The sequence below is a fragment of the Panulirus ornatus genome, chromosome 61 (genome assembly GCF_036320965.1).
Source record: "Panulirus ornatus isolate Po-2019 chromosome 61, ASM3632096v1, whole genome shotgun sequence".
Classification (NCBI taxonomy): Eukaryota; Metazoa; Arthropoda; class Malacostraca; order Decapoda; family Palinuridae; genus Panulirus; species Panulirus ornatus.
Window position 1 is genome coordinate 956,490 of NC_092284.1, and position 18,580 is coordinate 975,069.

General features: G+C 47.7%; 1 protein-coding gene across 5 annotated transcripts in view; it reads left to right on the forward strand.

Moving 5' to 3' along the window:
• The window catches only part of LOC139767469 (uncharacterized), a 192,336-nt gene that overhangs the window by 44,046 nt on the left and 129,710 nt on the right, over positions 1 to 18,580 (forward strand). For 2 of the 5 annotated variants that reach the window (XM_071696885.1, XM_071696886.1), the window contains exon 1: positions 9,492 to 9,629. In XM_071696885.1, coding sequence (XP_071552986.1) covers positions 9,620 to 9,629 — 10 coding nt within the window. In that variant the 5' untranslated portion in view covers positions 9,492 to 9,619. Of the gene's footprint in view, positions 1 to 9,017; positions 9,224 to 9,489; positions 9,630 to 18,580 lie in introns of those variants that run through there. The other 3 variants (XM_071696882.1, XM_071696883.1, XM_071696884.1) reach the window with 3 other exon arrangements.

An 18,580-nucleotide genomic window follows, 5' to 3' on the forward strand; every position in this document is an offset into this window, starting at 1 on the left:
GTGCAGTAGGTGGGGGTAGGTGGAGGCCAGTACAGAGGGTACAGCGGGGTACAGTACATGGACAAAGGGAGGTGATAAAGTTCTTAAAATTCTCAAGATTTTTCAGACACATCGATAAATAAACCTAGTTGGAGTTGCGCGTTGATTCTTCATATCATTGAACACTGGGGTATTGAACGTGGGGGGGGAAAAAGGGGGAAAATTAGCCTCGCCAGAAACAGGGGCGTCGCACACTGGAATAGCCTGGAAGACAGCTGGACGATTCCATTTGGGCTACGTCATCGCTCACTTGGGAGGGTGAAGAAATGCTTCTCATTTTCTGTAGCGGGTGACTAACAGCGGGTAACCTCTTGTCTCCATTCTCTCTTTTTTTTTCAACATTCGCGCCTCGTGGTCGAATATCTCGTCTTGAGGTAGTTGTAGGTAGATGTGCAGTCTCTCTCTCTCTCTCTCTCTCTTATACACAGTTTGGTGTAACCAAACGTCTCCAGCTCCCGTGTTTCGCCTGCACGTTGCCTGGTTCTCTCTCTTGTGTGTGTGTGTGTGTGGCGGGACATGATGCCGGCCTGGCTGGATCCCATGTTGGCAGAGGTGTAGTGGGGAACCTGCACGGCGTGGACGCTGCCTCCGAGGAGAGGCGGGACACACACACACACACACACACACACACACACACACACACACACACACCCACCCTAACCCCGGTCGCCCAAGGGACCTGCCTTTCTCTCGCCGCCCACAAGGGCGTCCCGTCCCGCCCTCAGACTTTTCTCTGTCCCGGGTCAGCCAGCGTCTGTCCCTTCCTGCGCGTCTGGGTCACTTCCTGCCAAAGAGAGGGGAACCCACACTGTCCGGCGTGTCCAGCGACTCTTTGATTTATATGAACTTCCTCATCCAGTTTTCTTTTCGCGATGCATGGGTTCCGACACTGCCCTCTCTCCCCTAGTGTGTGTGTGTGTGTGTGTGTGTGTGTGTACTCTCCCCGTCGTACAATACTGTTCCTGTCTGTCCAACACACACAGGTAGGTTGTACATACCTGTCTAATCTTGGGTTCATCTGGAGTACAACTTGTTAGCTAACCCACTTGTTGCCAAGGTGGGGGGAGGGGGGGGTCGTTTTACCATCTGGGAGGTCTTCAACGACCAACCACCCTCAGGGGGATGGATGAACAGTTGGGTTGACTGTGGACCGACTGCCGCAAGCCAGGGATGGAACCTGCCAGCTGGGCCCTAGGCTGAACTTTCCAATATGTTTGTTTACTTTTTTCCAAATTTTGTTTGTAAATCCTTTGGAATGTCGATGTATCTCCTGGAATTTATACATTACCATATATATATATATATATATATATATATATATATATATATATATATATATATATATATTGGAAAGGATCACAGTTTTGCGCGTGATCAAGATATTCCTATGAGTCCACGGGGGAAAATGAAACACGAAAATTTCCCAAGTGCACTTTCGTGTAATAATCACATCATCAGGGGAGACACAAGAGAGAAATATATAAGTCAGTTGATATACATCGCAGAGATGAAGCTAGGACGCCATTTGGTAAACATGCGATTGTCCAAGACATACAACGAGCGTTCATAGACTTATATATATAATGTTTGTAGATGGTATGGTTCAAGTTGCCGTATTTGATGTTTAGTTCGTGTCTGTTCTGTTCCATGACGATCTCTGGTGGAGTGAGGGAGGGAGGGAGGTGTGTTGTCCTGTGGTGTGGTAAGGTCATGATGGAGAGGAGTGTACTGGCTGAAGGTTTCTCATGCTCCGGGTGGGTGGGTGGGTGGGTGAGCTGAGAACACCTTAGGACGAGTGGGGAGGATGGGATGGGGGTTACCAACTGCTGCTGATGATGATGTCATCTTTCCTTCCCCCCACCCACCCACCATCCCTCCCGGCCAGCCTCTTTCAGCCAGCCCACGCCATCACCTGAACCTCCTCCCACACGCCCCACAACCTCCGCCCACCCGGCTCAAGCACCACATGTTACCATCACCACACACACACACCCCTCCTCCTCCATCCGTATACCAGCAACCATTGTTACCATCACTTCAACCCCCCCGACCCCCCCGGTTTCCAATTCATATCTCCCCTCCCCCCCCCACCGCAACTTCTCCCCCCCTCCGTGTCCATCGCCCAAACAACACCCCCCTGCCAGCATTTCCACCCGTCTTCCCCCCCACCACACACACACACACCCCATCCTCACTCACTCTCACGCATGTATCTGCGATTGCCTCTAGCGACTCCCAGTTTATTAAACTGGTCTGTTGTGTGTGTGGAGAGAGAGAGAGAGAGAGAGAGAGAGAGAGGGAGAGAGAGAGTGGTAAATCAACAGATCGTACATTGAACCAGTTCTTTATGGTACGGGCCCAGATCATCTGCAGTGGGGCATCGTATGTTCCTTCCCTTTTTGAGATTCTCGCTACGTCACGACCCTTTGGTACGATGGCGTGACCTCTGACCTGACAGGCACCTGAAGGGTGGTGACTAGCAGCTTTGTGCCCTCCGGGCCCCTCAGTTTCTTCTCTCGAGTCGGAGGGCGGTGAACGGCGGCATGGCATGGTTCAGTGGTATAACTTCTCACTCTCGCCATCTTTTCCTCTTCATACTTTCCATATTTCCTGTAAAAGGTTCCTGCTTAGCAGTGACATAATTACCCGAAAATCTATCACGCCAGCAGGGACCAACCTGTTGAGCATATAAGGGTCGAACCGTCGTAGTAAAAGTCCTTGTCTTGTTCAAGGATCGTACCGTCGTGTTCAAGGGTCGCACCGTCGTGTTCAAGGGTCGTACCGTCGTGTTCAAGGGTCGTACCGTCGTGTTCAAGGGTCGTACCGTCGTGTTCAAGGGTCGCACCGTCGTGTTCAAGGGTCGTACTCGAGGGTCGGCAACCTACGTGTTCAAGGGCCTGAGGTGTGGTGGTGTCTGTAGTGGAGATGTTTCCTGCAACATAATGCATCATTATCCACCATGACACACGCAAGAAAGAGGAAGATTTGAAGTTAGGAAAATGACAGGTAAATCTTCCTTCATATATGTACACATTATTATTATGTAACTTTTGTGAGTTGGGTCTTATGTTTAGTTTTCTTTATAAATGTTGAGTGACGAAGTGGTTCATTATTATCACTGAATAGGAATGATGTATATATATATATATATATATATATATATATATATATATATATATATATATATATATATATGTATATATATATATTTTATATACTATTCGCCATTTCCCGTTTTAGGGAGGTAGCGTTCAGAATAGAGGACTGAACCTTTGAGGGAACAGAGAAGGGAGCCAGATGAGGATATTCCCTCAAAGGCTCATTCCTGTGTTCTTAACGCTACCTCGCTAACGCGGGAAATGGCGAATAGTATGAAAGAAATATTATATATATATATATATATATATATATATATATATATATATATATATATATATATATATATATGCACAGTTTTCTCTTCTGGTGATTCTGCATATATATTTATATGTTTAATATTTTTATAAATCAGTCATTTAATATTTCATTTACTTTGGTACTTGTACATAACAAAAGAGCAATTCGATTTTAATGATCATTTCATATAAGAAATTAATGTAAAACTTTCTAAGAAAGATTTCGGTAAGTTTGCAAAAAAAGTTAATTTCTGAAGGGGTGTCAAAGTCTCCTCTCGTGTGTGGCTGGCTGCGTCGTCTCTGGAGAGAAGATGAATGTTTAAAACTCATAAAGTCGAGATGTCGAGGTTGGTCACTCACCACCGGTGGAAGTGGCCAGCTTCCTGAGAGCCGCGGATGATGTGCCTCACAGTTTTCTGCACCGTAACTCAGGCTCTCACACAACGTATTTCTACCCAGACTGTCACGTGATCGAAGACGGAAAATATCAAACAATTTTATTATGACTTTATTTTTTTATCTGTGTACGAGATATATATAAAGTCTTCGTTTGTTTTTATTTTCGTTATTTTCGGAGCATCGCGTTTTCTTCATGCAGCAAGTCGGGCCCCCGCATTACAGTTGATACAATTCATAGTTTATATATTGTTGTTATAGATGACTGACGCATTTGGCATCAGAACTCTTGGTATCATACGTGATTACTGTGTTGTATATAAAGGTCAAAATAAACTCTTACTATCATACGTGATTACTGTGTTGTATATAAAGGTCAAAATAAACTCTTACTATCATACGTGATTACTGTGTTGTATATGAAGGTCAAAATAAACTCTTACTATCATACGTGATTACTGTGTTGTATATAAAGGTCAAAATAAACTCTTACTATCATACGTGATTACTGTGTTGTATATAAAGGTCGAAATAAACTCTATCATACGTGATTAGTGTTGCATATAAAGGCCAAAATAAACTCTTGATATCAGACATATTATTCATGTCAGTTGTGTAGGTATTGCAGAGTGTGGGCTGCTTGTGATCTGCTCCACGTGATGATGATAATGTATCAAGTCTTAAGATTTATAATGATATAAACTTTGTAATTAAGACGCATCAACGGTAGAATTGTGTGTGTGTGTGTGTGTATTATAAAGACTTGGGCCATCATATGTGGACATCATGATTAAAACATCTATGACCTGTAATGGAGACTGACTTGAAGCACTAGCAGGATTTTCTTGGAGGAACGAGTCGCCAGGCGGAGGAGTTTCAGGTTTAGATGATACGCGACACACATACAAGTCTTGATGTTGGACCAGGCAAGGTGGAGGCAGCGTAGCGGAAGTTGCTAACTGTAGAAGCCACCTTGACTGTAGCAGAGCCATCGTTGGCAACTATGCCGTGGTCGTCTCTCCCTCTCACCCGGAACTTCTCCAGCCAGACTCGTCTTCCTCACAGCCACCCCCAGCTGTACACCTTCTCCCTCACACCTTTCGTAAAGCTTGAGCTAAGGGGGATTCACGAAGAGTACGTGTGTGACGGAAAGCTGGTGGTGTGGTTGAGGAATCGCCTTCGTATGGCGACATGATGGAAGCGTTGTAGTTGTGGCTCTTAGATATGTAAGAGTCGATCACTTGGCAGTGATATATATTCATGGATGACTTGGTGGCAACACCGCCACGTTGCCAGATGCTTCAGTTGGTTATATTTTCACCTCCCGGTGTCGTTACGATTCACGATTGATTATCTCTTTGTTTATCTTTATTGTTGCCTTTATAGCAGAAGGTGAAGGCATGTATGTCGTTGTTGTTGATGGGATACATAGACATATTCACGATCATTCTACCATATAATAACTTTCCTGTAAACATTTTCTTCAGGCTTATTGTTAATCCTGCAAGGTATTTCTTTTTTCTACTTGTTTTTAAGTATTAATCCTGCAAGGTATTTTTTTTTTTTCCATCTTTTTCGTCCGGCGTGTTGCCGGAGGGAGTGGAGGAGGGTGGGGGGGAGAGAGAGCGTCTTTACTTTGCTATCCTTTTCTTGTACTGCTTCCAAGGGGGATCTTTTTTGTATCGTTAAGGCCAGACCACCTCGCTTGTAGACATGAAAATACCAGAATGACAGTAGACAATAGAGTAAACAAAAGCTCAGCAGAAAGTTTCAAAGACTTTGTCTCAGTTTCTTACCAAGAGAGACACGGGAGAAGTTTGTAATAACGACAGAAATTTGCCAAACTTTACATATGGTCGAGATCAGTCCCAGATGAACCCTTGGATGATATGATGAGGCCGTGTGTGGCCGTAGAGAGCAATGGTTTTATTGATCAAGCGCGACGCGCCACCGATGAGCCCTACGCGCCGGCCATGACCTGGCAGGTAGTGAGTCTCTCGTGCCACATCCCACAGACCTGGTCATCAAAATGTGAAGCGAGTGTGTACACTGCAGTCATGCATACAGATGTCTGCATCTGCTTAACTTTCGGGGGTCTGGGTGGGAAGGTGAAGGTGTGGGGGGGTGGTCAGAGGTCAGGGTCACACTGTGGGAGGAGTCAGAAGGTTCACCACGTGAGTCAGAAGCCATATGTGTGTGTGTGAGCAAGAGGGAGGGATGGTGAGTGTGGCTGTGATCATGAGTTTTTGTATGGGGGTCAGAAAAGTTATTTGGGATGGTCCGGGGCTGTGTGTGTGTGTGTGTGTTGGGGAGCGTTCCATTGGTCTCTCTCTCTCTCTCTCTCTCTCTCTCTCTCTCTCTCTCTCTCTCTCTCTCTCTCTCTCTCTCTCTCTCTCTCTCTCTCTCTATGTATCATACAGTCTTTAGAATCTCTGAACGTTTCCTGGATGCATTTCCTTCTTCGTCAATGGTTTTTTCCCACCTTGGTTGCATTTTCTACTTCGTCTTTCCCTTGTGATCTGCCTCTACGTCAGGTATCCAGGTTAGTAGAGAAGTAGAATGCTTGTACCATTTTCTCTGGCATCCCCAGTGACCAAAGTTGAGTGTGGTTTACCCGTTCCTTCCTCCACCCGGGGCCACAGTGAGCCTCGTCTGTGTTGACGTCACCTCACCTCCACTGGTAAGGGGAAAAGTTGTCACCACGTCTCTCGTTGTCCATATTTTCTACCCGTGAAGGATGGGATGGTATTACTTTGGTCTTGGATCCCGAGAGCTGGCTGCTTGTGTACCCCCCAACCACTAGCTACACCACGCTGTAACCCCTGCTGCTTCCCATGATCATATGGTCTGGCCATCATCAACAACTCGAGTGTGGGCCGTTTTGATACCTGCTTCTCTCCCAACATTGTCGAAGGTTTGGAACGCACTCTACCTTCTCGTGTCTTTCCCAGTAAGTATGACCTGCCAACACGTTTCATAACGCACGTCTTTCACGTCCACTGTATATTTCGGTTATGTCGGCGCGGCCTTGATGTGGACTTGGTCCTTGACTGACCTGACCCATCATGTGACCTGTGTGTCGTCCCTGGAAATCTGGACGTGGGTCACGTGACTCGACCTGGAAGCCTGGACGTGGGGAAATAAAGTGCTATAGTCTGTGGTCTTGAACACACCCACACACACCCACACAGTAAGGTTCTTGCCCCATCATTGTGACCCGGAAGATGACTCCAGCAACACAGTGTGACTGCATCCCATCTTCATTACTCTCCACAAGTGTATATATATATATATATATATATATATATATATATATATATATATATATGTATTGAATTTTCATCAGCCTATGTAATGTGACCACTGTTTTGTACCTTGTTTTAAGTTGATATTTACATATTCTTTTCTTTCTTTCTTTTATATTATTCTCCATTTCCCGCATTAGCGAGGTAGCGTTAAGAACAGAGGACTGGGCCTTTGAGGGAATATCCTCACCTGGCTCCCTTCTCTGTTCCTGGGAAAAAAAAAGATATTAGTGGGAATATAATGTTAAGACACACACAGACGTGTGTGTTATAAACATGTGTTTTTCTGGATGGTTGTAATGACCTTGTTCGACTTTAGGGACGCTCAGGTGGATACGTGTGGGGTTGTTAAAGACCGGAGTTATTACCTCGTCTTGTGTTTTATGTTGACGAAATGATTGTATTTTTGGGAAGGGAAGGGGGGCTAGAGTGGGGTTTGGGGGGGCAAGGATGGGGTTGGGGGGAGGATATGACCATCCTGGACAACACTGCCTCTGCCACCATCGCCTCTGCCGTGGCGAGTGCTGGGAGGAGGTTGTGTCGAAGGCTCGTGTTTAGAGGCAGGGTCTGTGAGAGGCATGACATGACAGGTGGTGTGCAAGCCTTGAAGCTTCCTCTAAGAGGCACGAGTCTGCTGTTGTGATGCACACGAGAGACACATCTGTTTGTCCGAGGCATTAGATGAAGAAGGTTTGAGAGGCATTGGAAACTACTCTTTAGAAGTACATGCGTAGACAGGCATCAGGTAGATGTTGTGAGAGGCATCAGACACAGGTGTTATGGGCATTAGATGCAGGTGTGAGAAGCGTCATCAGACAGGTGTTGGAAGGCATTTCACAGGCGTTGTAAGAGGCATTAGACATATGTGTGAGGCATCAGACACAGGTGTTGTGTGAGGCATCAGACACATATGGTGTGTGAGGCATCAGACACATATGGTGTGTGAGGCATCACACACAGATGTTGTGTGAGGCGTCAGACACAGATGTTGTGTGAGGCGTCAGACACAGATGTTGTGTGAGGCGTCAGACACAGATGTTGTGTGAGGCGTCAGACACAGATGTTGTGTGAGGCGTCAGACACAGATGTTGTGTGAGGCGTCAGACACAGATGTTGTGTGAGGCGTCAGACACAGATGTTGTGTGAGGCGTCAGACACAGATGTTGTGTGAGGCGTCAGACACAGGTGTTGTGTGAGGCGTCAGACACAGATGTTGTGTGAGGCGTCAGACACAGATGTTGTGTGAGGCGTCAGACACAGATGTTGTGTGAGGCGTCAGACACAGATGTTGTGTGAGGCGTCAGACACAGATGTTGTGTGAGGCGTCAGACACAGATGTTGTGTGAGGCGTCAGACACAGATGTTATGTGAGGCGTCAGACACAGATGTTGTGTGAGGCGTCAGACACAGATGTTGTGTGAGGCGTCAGACACAGGTTTTGTGTGAGGCGTCAGACATAGGTTTTGTGTGAGGCATCAAACACAGGTGTTGTGAGAGGCATCAGACATAGGTATGAGAGGCACAATACACACGTGTCGTGAGAGGCATCAGTACAGATGTTGCGAGGAGGAGGCAGCAGGTGTTTGTGAAAGGGTCAGCACACACCACCCCCCATCCTACGCCTCATCGCCCACATTGACCTGCCGTAACCTTAGCCCCGCAGGTTTGTGTAGCACCTGTGTGACCTGGATGACAGGTGTGTGGTTTTGCTGGACAGGTGTGTGTGTGTAGTGTGATAAGACAGACGAAGCGTCGTGTTCCGTTGCATTCTGGCAGCCGTTGATGTAGTACCCTGACCGCCATGTGTGCATCTTCCCCTCCTAAGTCATCGTCCGGCTCAGTTTCCCAACATAAGATAACTAAACATCCATAACTCTTGTAGAAAAAGCTCTGCTGACGAAGGCGAAGAAGGAGGACGAGGAGGAGGAGGACGTGTGCATCATGTGTCGGGTGTGAAGGGCGACTGGAGACCCCGACGTCGACCTGCTTGGCTCCGCCCATCACGGCGCCTTGGACCCGCCCATCCTGACCCTCTTGGCCAATCACAGCGCCGTCACGTGACCTGCTCCTGGTTGCCCATCATGAACGGTAAGATGTGAATGTTTCGTATCCACGTCTCACGTAATGTATATTATATATATATTTGACGGAAAATACAAATTTTGAGAGTGTGTATATATACATACATGCATATCTTGGAGAACTAAAACGTGTTTATATATATAAATTATGTGTACATACCCAGTTGTAGTTGAGACGTAATGGTTAAATGAAAATCTTTGTGGAGTTACACAAGGAAAAGTGAGCGAAGGTTTGTGGGTTGGATGTGGGGTGTGTGGGGGGGATCTTGGGGCAGGTGAGCCGTTGCAGGAGGTTGGCTGGTCTCGTCAGTGTGCTCGTTGTATCACTAGTGAGAGGTGTGGTGTCAGGAAGGCGCCGCGGGGGTGTGAGATTTTATTTTTGGAGGCTGTAGCCTCCTTCATCATGGCTACAGGTAAGGTACTGCTGCCCCTCACGTCCGCCATTAGGGCCCTCCCCTCTCTCTCCGGGGACGGCCTTTTAACAGAGTACACACGTTCAGCTTCCTGTGGACGTCCGGAGAGGGAAACCTGGTCATAGTGACTTATTTTTTAGATTGATTTTGTAGTGAGTGTGTCCAGGTGGTCGTGGGAGGGGGGGGGGAGAGTTTGTTGTGTCGTCCCTCACATAATGAGTTTGGCGCCAGGTACCACGACGAGACGCGATGGGAGGAGTGTGAGGAGGTAAAGGAGGAGGAGAGCTGCACGATGGAGCCAGTAGAGACGGAAGGTGTCCATCCCAACACCACACGTACACACGTCGCGCTTCCCGCAGCTGAAACTGAGAGTTTGAGAGATCATCCACCTCTCCCGCGGCTCGAGGACGACCCTTCGTCGTCTGTGACCCCGGCCTCGAAGAGGGACAGACGACGAAGGTTCAGAGGCCCGACGAGAGTAGGATGAGGAGGAGGAACAGCGAGGGTGTGTTGTGAGCGCTGGCTCGGGGCCGACCAGTAAGGGCGTGGAAAGTTGTCTTGTGACCCACTTCGTCCGGAGCTTTATATGGTCTAGGAGGCCCAGGGTGATGTAGGACTTACGAAAGGAGGCTCGTAGGACCTCTTGAAGGGTCCTGTAGGGCCTCGGAGAAGTCTCGTAGAACCCCTGAAAGAGATCTTGTAGGATCCCTGAAAGGAGTCTTGTAGAATCAGGTAAAGGATGCTGTAGGTCCTCTGAAAGTAGGCCTTGTAGGATCCCTGAAAAGAGTCTTGTAGGATCAGGTAAAGGATGCTGTCGGTCCTCTTAAAGTAGGCCTTGTAGGATCCCTGAAAAGTCTTGTAGGATCAGGTAAAGGATGCTGTCGGTTCTCTGAAAGTAGGCCTTGTAGGACCTCTGGAAGTAGTCTTGTAGGAGCTCCTGAAGGGTCCTGTTGGGCCTCGGAGAAGTCCTTGCAGGACCTCGAAGGAGTTTCTGTAGGACGTACGAAATGAGACGTGGCGAACCTGTGAATTGAGTGGTAAAAGGGATGTTGTAGGACCTCTTAAAGCAATCTTTAAGCTCGTCTGATAGGAGTCGTGTAAGTTAGGACCTCTGAGGCAAGTCCTGTACACGATATAACCTTCAGTTGGTCATCCTGGCATCCTTATAGGACATTTGAAGTTCTTTGGCAGGATTGTTTTGAGCCTGTAATTTTATTTAGTTTTTTTGTGGGGGGGGGGGGTCGGACAAAAGTTCTATTTCTGTAGGCCATATCCTTCAGGATCTGTGTAGTCTCCTGGGGCAGCATCCTACATGATGTGTGTTGTGTTGGAGGAACTCCACACGATATATATATATAAAAAATTCAGCGTCTTAAATTTCGCCTCCGGTGTCTGCATGGACCATGTCCCCCTCAGTCATTGTGTTTCATTCGTCCATCACTTTCTTCGCTATAAAAGTATATCATTATTATTAACACGATTTATTCCTTAATTTCTTCCTGGGTGGGAAAATGTATAACTTCTATTCTTTCCCCGTAACCCAGCAATCTTAATTCTGGTTGTCCTCCTCTGTACCTTCACTATGAGCTCATTGTGCTCCTTTAGGTGCGGCGACGACCAAACTTGAGAAATTATATTGTAGATTTGGTCATATGTAGGATATGTATGTGGGCGGCGTAGAAGTCTCCAAAAATGAGAGAAATTTGAACATTTGGTCATATGTAGGATATGTATGTGAGCGGCGTAGAAGTCTCCAAAAATGAGAAACATTTGTACATTTGGTCATATGTAGGATACGTATGTGGGCGGCGTAGAAGTCTCCAAAAATGAGAAACATTTGTACATTTGGTCATATGTAGGATACGTATGTGGGCGGCGTAGAAGTCTCCAAAAATGAGAAACATTTGTACATTTGGTCATATGTAGGATACGTATGTGGGCAGCGTAGAAGTCTCCAAAAATGAGGAACATTTGTACATTTGGTCATATGTAGGATACGTATGTGGGCGGCGTAGAAGTCTCCGTGAAAAGTTCAATAATGCGTCGAAGAATCTGGTGTGTCTTGAAGGATCTGTGTAGGATATTCAGTTCGCTTTATCCCAGCAGTCACGTAGGATGTTATACGGTCCTATTGAGTCATCCTGTATAGAAATACGGGACGCAGGAAGCCCGTAGGATCGCGGAGAAGGTGGAGCTACGTGGTCTTACCTGACATGTAGGATTTGCCTCGCACATCTGCTCGATCATCCTGAAATAATACCGGTACTTTCTCACTTGTTGAAATATATGTATATATATATATTGATGGGCGAAAACGTCATAGTGTACAGGTTGTACATCTGTACTGAAAATGTACAGTTTATGTTTAGGAAAAAGGTATTAGTGTGGGGCAGTTTTGAAATGTGGGAGTTCAGGTTTGTTGAGAGAAATGTGAACTTCTGAATAAGTTTCAACACTGATTACAGAAACAAAGGTCTTACATATGTGTGTATGAATATGTAATGCCCCATCTGTACTGTACGGTGATTACAGAAACAAAGGTCTTACATATGTGTGTATATGAATATGTAATGCCCCATCTGTACTGTACCGGGGAGAGAGTTCTACCTACACTGGTGAGATCTTATCTCTTGAACATTCTCTGCCATCTTACAACCTCATGTGAACTCCTATATACCGTCCACCTTCAGTTTCCACTACATGAACTATATACCATCCACCTTCAGTTTGCACCACTCAGCCATGATCAATGTACATCTTTATTGAGAAAGCTCGGGATTAATTTCACATCATGGCTCCGCTCGTTCTGTCCTTGTATGTCTCTTAAGAACTGTTCTCTGCATGTCATCATGGTGGTCATGAGGTCACCCCTGACTCTTCTCTCTTCTCTCTTGGTGGACAAGTGGAAGGCCCGTCTGACCTTTCCCTATAACGCGTGAGGCTCGTTACGATGTCTTGGGATGTCAGGAAATTGTTGTCTTCTACAACATGATTCATCACCGGGTGAGTATTTCTCTCCCCGGAGAGGTCTTGCAACTCCGGAAACTGGGGGGGGGGGAAGATGACGTTAGAGTGGAGGGCGGGGAATGTCGTTAGAGTGGGGTGTGGGGAGGATGTCGTTAGAGTGGGGTGTGCGGGGGATGACGTTAGAGTGGGGTGTGGGGAGGATGTCGTTAGAGTGGGGTGTGGGGAGGATGTCGTTAGAGTGGGGTGTGGGGAGGATGTCGTTAGAGTGGGGTGTGGGGAGGATGTCGTTAGAGTGGGGTGTGGGGAGGATGTCGTTAGAGTGGGGTGTGGGGAGTATGTCGTTAGAGTGGGGTGTGGGGAGGATGTCGTTAGAGTGGGGTGTGGGGAGGATGTCGTTAGAGTGGGGTGTGGGGAGGATGATGATAGAGTGGGGTGTGGGGAGGATGATGATAGAGTGGGGTGTGGGGAGGATGTCGTTAGAGTGGGGTGTGGGGAGGATGTCATTAGAGTGGGGTGTGGGGAGGATGATGTTAGAGTGGGGTGTGGGGAGGATGATGTTAGAGTGGGGTGTGGGGAGGATAACCTTAGAGTGGGGCGTGAACATGGATTGTGGATCACTGTGGACTCCCCTTCTGCTCCAGATGAGTGTGTGTGGGTGGATCAGCTGTGAGAGTTAGGGTGGTGGAAGTAGAATTGAGAATACCAAGGACGTCAGGCCGCCCACACATGGCCGCCCACACCAGGCCGCCCAGCCCCGCCCAAACCCTGACTATACTGGGCGTACACAGCCTTGAGGACGCCCACGTGCAGCCTCGCCCGCCCAGACCTGGCCCGTCGTACCCCTGTACCGTTCATCACCTGTTCTCTACCTTCCATCACCCGTTTTCTAGGCTGCATCCGTTCTCTAGGTTTGTCCATTCCTTCTCAAGCTTCCGTCACCCGTTTTCTAGGTTGCACCATTTCTTCTTTAGCTTCCATCTCCCGTTTTCAAGGTTGCATTCGTTTTAGCCTTATCCCTTCGTTTTCTAGGATCGTTCTCCCGTTCTCTGTAAGTCCTGTCATCCGTTTTCTTAGGCTTGTCCATCTCTTAAGGTTTCATCATGAAAATCTGTAGGTTTGCACTATCCGTTTTCTTTTGATTAGTTCACTCTCATCCGTTGTTCAAGCTAGATTATCCCTCTTTGTTCCTAAACACACACACACACACACACATATATATATATATATATATATATATATATATATATATATATATATATATATATATATATATATATATATATATATGGTGGTGGGATATCTATATACACGTATATGGAGTTGGGTGGGAGGCACCCCCCTCTTGGTTTTCTGTTGCGTTGGTCGGCATAAAGTGATCAACCTTGGTTTTACATAACTGTTGCTCTCTGCTCTTTATCCTCCTTGATGAACTTAACTCCTTGAGTAGGAAGAAGGAGGAGGGGGGTTGTGTGGAGATGGGGGGGGGGTAAATCAATCAGTGAACCGCTCATGCTGTAAAGGTCGTCTGAGTTAACACACACACACACACAGGTAGGACCTGATGGTCTTCTGAGTTAACACACACAGGTAGGACCTGATGGTCGTCTGAGTTAACACACACACACAGGTAGGACCTGATGGTCTTCTAAGTGAGTTAACACACACAGGTAGGACCTGATGGTCTTCTAAGTGAGTTAACACACACACAGGTAGGACCTGATGGTCTTCTTAGTGAGTTAACACACACAGGTAGGACCTGATGGTCTTCTGAGTTAACAAACACAGGTAGGACCTGATGGTCTTCTAAGTGAGTTAACACACACAGGTAAGACCTGATGGTCTTCTAAGTGAGTTAACACACACAGGTAGGACCTGATGGTCTTCTGAGTTAACACACACAGGTAGGACCTGATGGTCTTCTAAGTGCGTTAAACCACACACACAGGTAGGACCTGATGGTCTTCTAAGTGAGTTAAACCACACACACAGGTAGGACCTGATGGTCTTCTGAGTTAACACACACAGGTAGGATCTGATGGTCTTCTTAGTGAGTTAACACACACAGGTAGGACCTGATGGTCTTCTAAGTGAGTTAACACACACACAGGTAGGACCTGATGGTCTTCTAAGTGAGTTAACACACACACAGGTAGGACCTGATGGTCTTCTGAGTTAACACACACAGGTAGGACCTGATGGTCTTCTAAGTGAGTTAACACACACAGGTAGGACCTGATGGTCTTCTAAGTGAGTTAACACACACAGGTAAGACCTGATGGTCTTCTAAGTGAGTTAACACACACAGGTAGGACCTGATGGTCTTCTTAGTGAGTTAACACACACACAGGTAGGACCTGATGGTCTTCTAAGTGAGTTAACACACACAGGTAGGACCTGATGGTCTTCTGAGTGAGTTAACACACACACAGGTAGGACCTGATGGTCTTCTGAGTGAGTTAACACACACACAGGTAGGACCTGATGGTCTTCTTAGCGAGTTAACACACACACACAGGTAGGACCTGATGGTCTTCTGAGTGAGTTAACACACACACAGGTAGGACCTGATGGTCTTCTGAGTGAGTTAAACACACACAGGTAGGACCTGATGGTCTTCTGAGTTAACACACACAGGTAGGACCTGATGGTCTTCTTAGCGAGTTAAACCACACACACAGGTAGGACCTGATGGTCTTCTGAGTGAGTTAACACACACACAGGTAGGACCTGATGGTCTTCTGAGTTAACACACACACAGGTAGGACCTGATGGTCTTCTTAGTGAGTTAACACACACAGGTAGGACCTGATGGTCTTCTTAGTGAGTTAACAAACACAGGTAGGACCTTATGGTCTTCTAAGTGAGTTAACACACACAGGTAGGACCTGATGGTCTTCTAAGTGAGTTAACACACACAGGTAGGACCTGATGGTCTTCTAAGTGAGTTAACACACACAGGTAGGACCTGATGGTCTTCTAAGTGAGTTAACTCACACAGGTAAGACCTGATTCTTGTGTATATACTCACCGTGGGCTCGTGGGCGGGGTCTGGGTTTTGTCATCCTTATTTTTATTGCAATTCTGACATTCATGGGGGGGGGGGGGGGGGTTTAGGGGCGCCAGGCCCCCTTCCCCCATAAACTCCTACGGACATGGGGAGACATCGGTCCGGGATGTCCTTTGCACATATCAACTACTTTTTTTTCTTTAAACTTCCTCTCAAACGCAGGAACGGCGAACGGGTGTGTGGAAGACGCGAGTTGTAGTGTGTTTATGTTTGTACGTGAAAATGGCCATGTTTTATCCTGTCAAGACACCCTGATCACTTAACCTTGTAGCTCAATGCCACCTAATTATACGTAAGAGATTCAGTTTACCCGACCCGTTTATCCGGAGGTCGGACTATCGAGAGTTTATCACTACCCGCTTATCCGGAGGCCGGATTATCGGGAGTGTCACGACCCGATTATCCGGAGGCCGGATTATTGGGAGTATCACGACCCGTTTATCCTGAGGCCGGATAATAGTTAATCGCGACTCGTTTATCCGGAGGCCGGATTATTGGGAGTATCACGACTCGTTTATCCGGAGGCCGGATTATTGGGAGTATCACGACCCGTTTATCCTGAGGCCGGATTATCGAGTTTATCCCGACTCTTCTATCCGGAGACCGGATTATGGAGAGCGCCTACCATGAGTCACCGGACTCGCCGGGAACCGGGACTTTGGGTGGAACCCCGCGAGCTGTGGTGAAATCGAACCCTGGCGTCTCTTATTGGTCCTGTGTGTGTCGATTGTGACGACCACTGTGCCGTCAAATGGTTCCTCCAACTCTCTGGGAAGACGATCATCTCCCAATGACGGATAATTAGTAGATGATTGTAGAGGGAAGTAGATATATATATGGGAGACGCCCCGCGAGGCTGGCTCGCGCCGGTAGACCAAACAGCCTCTGACGTCACCAGGGTGAATAACACCGAGCCAATTGGCTGCTGGAGAAATACGCCCCATTATGATTGCCAGTTACATGTAATTTGTACCTTGAGGAGGTGACGGGTGATGGGGGAGGGATGTATATATATACATACACACATCTGGCTGGCCATACACACCAGTCATGTCTATCTAACCCACTCTGGTCATGTCTGTATGTCAGACGACCCCGCCAGACTCTTGGTGTAGGAAGCTGGTGGTGGGTCAGGTAACGAGGTAACGATAGTTTGTGGTGAAGGGGGTCGTCCGCCCACATATCCCTCGGCCCAGGCTGTGGCTTCACATCCTGTACCTCCCTCCCTCCGTCTCTACACAGCTCTGAAGTCATGACCTTAGTGGCCTCCTGCTGGGGTCCAGTGGTGCGAGGTCATGACCTTAGTGCCCTCCTGCTGGGGTCCAGTGGTGTGAGGTCATGACCTTAGTGCCCTCCTGCTGGGGTCCAGTGGTGTGAGGTCACGACCTTAGTGCCCTCCTGCTGGGGTCCAGTGGTGTGAGGTCATGACCTTAGTGGCCTCCTGCTGGGGTCCAGTGGTGTGAGGTCATGATGTAATTGTCTCTGGTCTGATGGTTTAAGGTCTTGACCTTATGTCCCCCCCCCCCGGGGTCCAGTGCTGTAAGGTCATCCTAAGGAGGGGGGGGGGGAATGTTGCCGTGTGGGTTGGTCACACTACTTCCCACTCTCTCGTGTTTACAGTAATGGCTGACGACATCTAAGCGTCGCAATATTTGACAATTCCACGAGTGCGATCACATCGCTAGAATAAAAGGACCTTCCCTGTGTATTCCAAATTCAGGCGTTGCTGACTATGAATCACGCGCTGGCGTGCCTGGGGGTTCGGACCCCGGCGCGTCCCCCCACAGCCAGTCCCAGCCGTTCATCCTTCCACTCGGGAGTTGGGTACCTGTTGTGGGAGGGTAGTGTCTCTCATCATCTCGTACTGCCGCCTCGTTACTGTAAGGACAAAATATATGTAAAATTGGGATGTCTTTCCCTAAACATACGTCAAGTGTGAGGTGGCGGGTCGAGTGAGTGTGTGTGTGTGTGTGTGTGTGTGTGTATGTGTGTGTGTGTGCGCGCGCGCGCTCACAGAGCAAGTTGTCGTCCCCCACACGCTGGAGCCTTTCGTCATCTTCCCTCGACTCGTCCGCCCACCTCACTACGGTGAAGGGTACGGCCCAAGCCAGGCCCTTAGCTGAACACACTCCTCCTCACTCACCTTCTCTCAGCCCGGCCTTAGCAGCTAGGCGCCAGGCACGGATCCAGGGCGTTGTCCAAAGGGTTCTTATCCCCCCCCCAATTATCCATCTCCGGCAGGAGTAACGGGTCTCCAATACCCCATATAAGTCTTAAGGGCAGGACCTGTTCCCCGGCCCTTACCTTCACTTCATATATATATATATATATATATATATATATATATATATATATATATATATATATGAACACGAATATAGTGCATATGAACGCGCTCTTTCGTAGAACACACAGTACCCTCCATCGGCCAGGATTCGAACCCAGGACATTTCCGTGGTATTCGGGAACGCTGAAGGCTAGGCCATGACCACCAGTAACAAGGAAATGACCATATGATTACTACCAGTGATGGAATTCCCTTAACGTCTCGCTGCCACGAACAACCAAGTCTACACCGGTCAAATCCTGGTTGTTAGGGGAGGGCCAGTATGAGTGTACACTACCCCTCCCTCTCCCCCAGGGTGTTGCGTGGTTGTGAGAGGAGGTTGTTACACTTGGTTGTGTGTAACACAGGTGTAGAGGTTGTAGGTAAGAGAGGCAGGTGTTGTGGGAGACACACACACACACAGCCTTGCTGACACCCACACCCCAGACCACCAACCAACACTTTCACATCCTGGCTTCGAGGTTGCCAGACGCCCTCATCAACCTCTCTTCCCTTGCATTGGATAACCACCGGGAGGTAGTCCAAGGCGTCTAACTAACCACCCAGAGGGTCGTTCTAAGGGGGGATGTG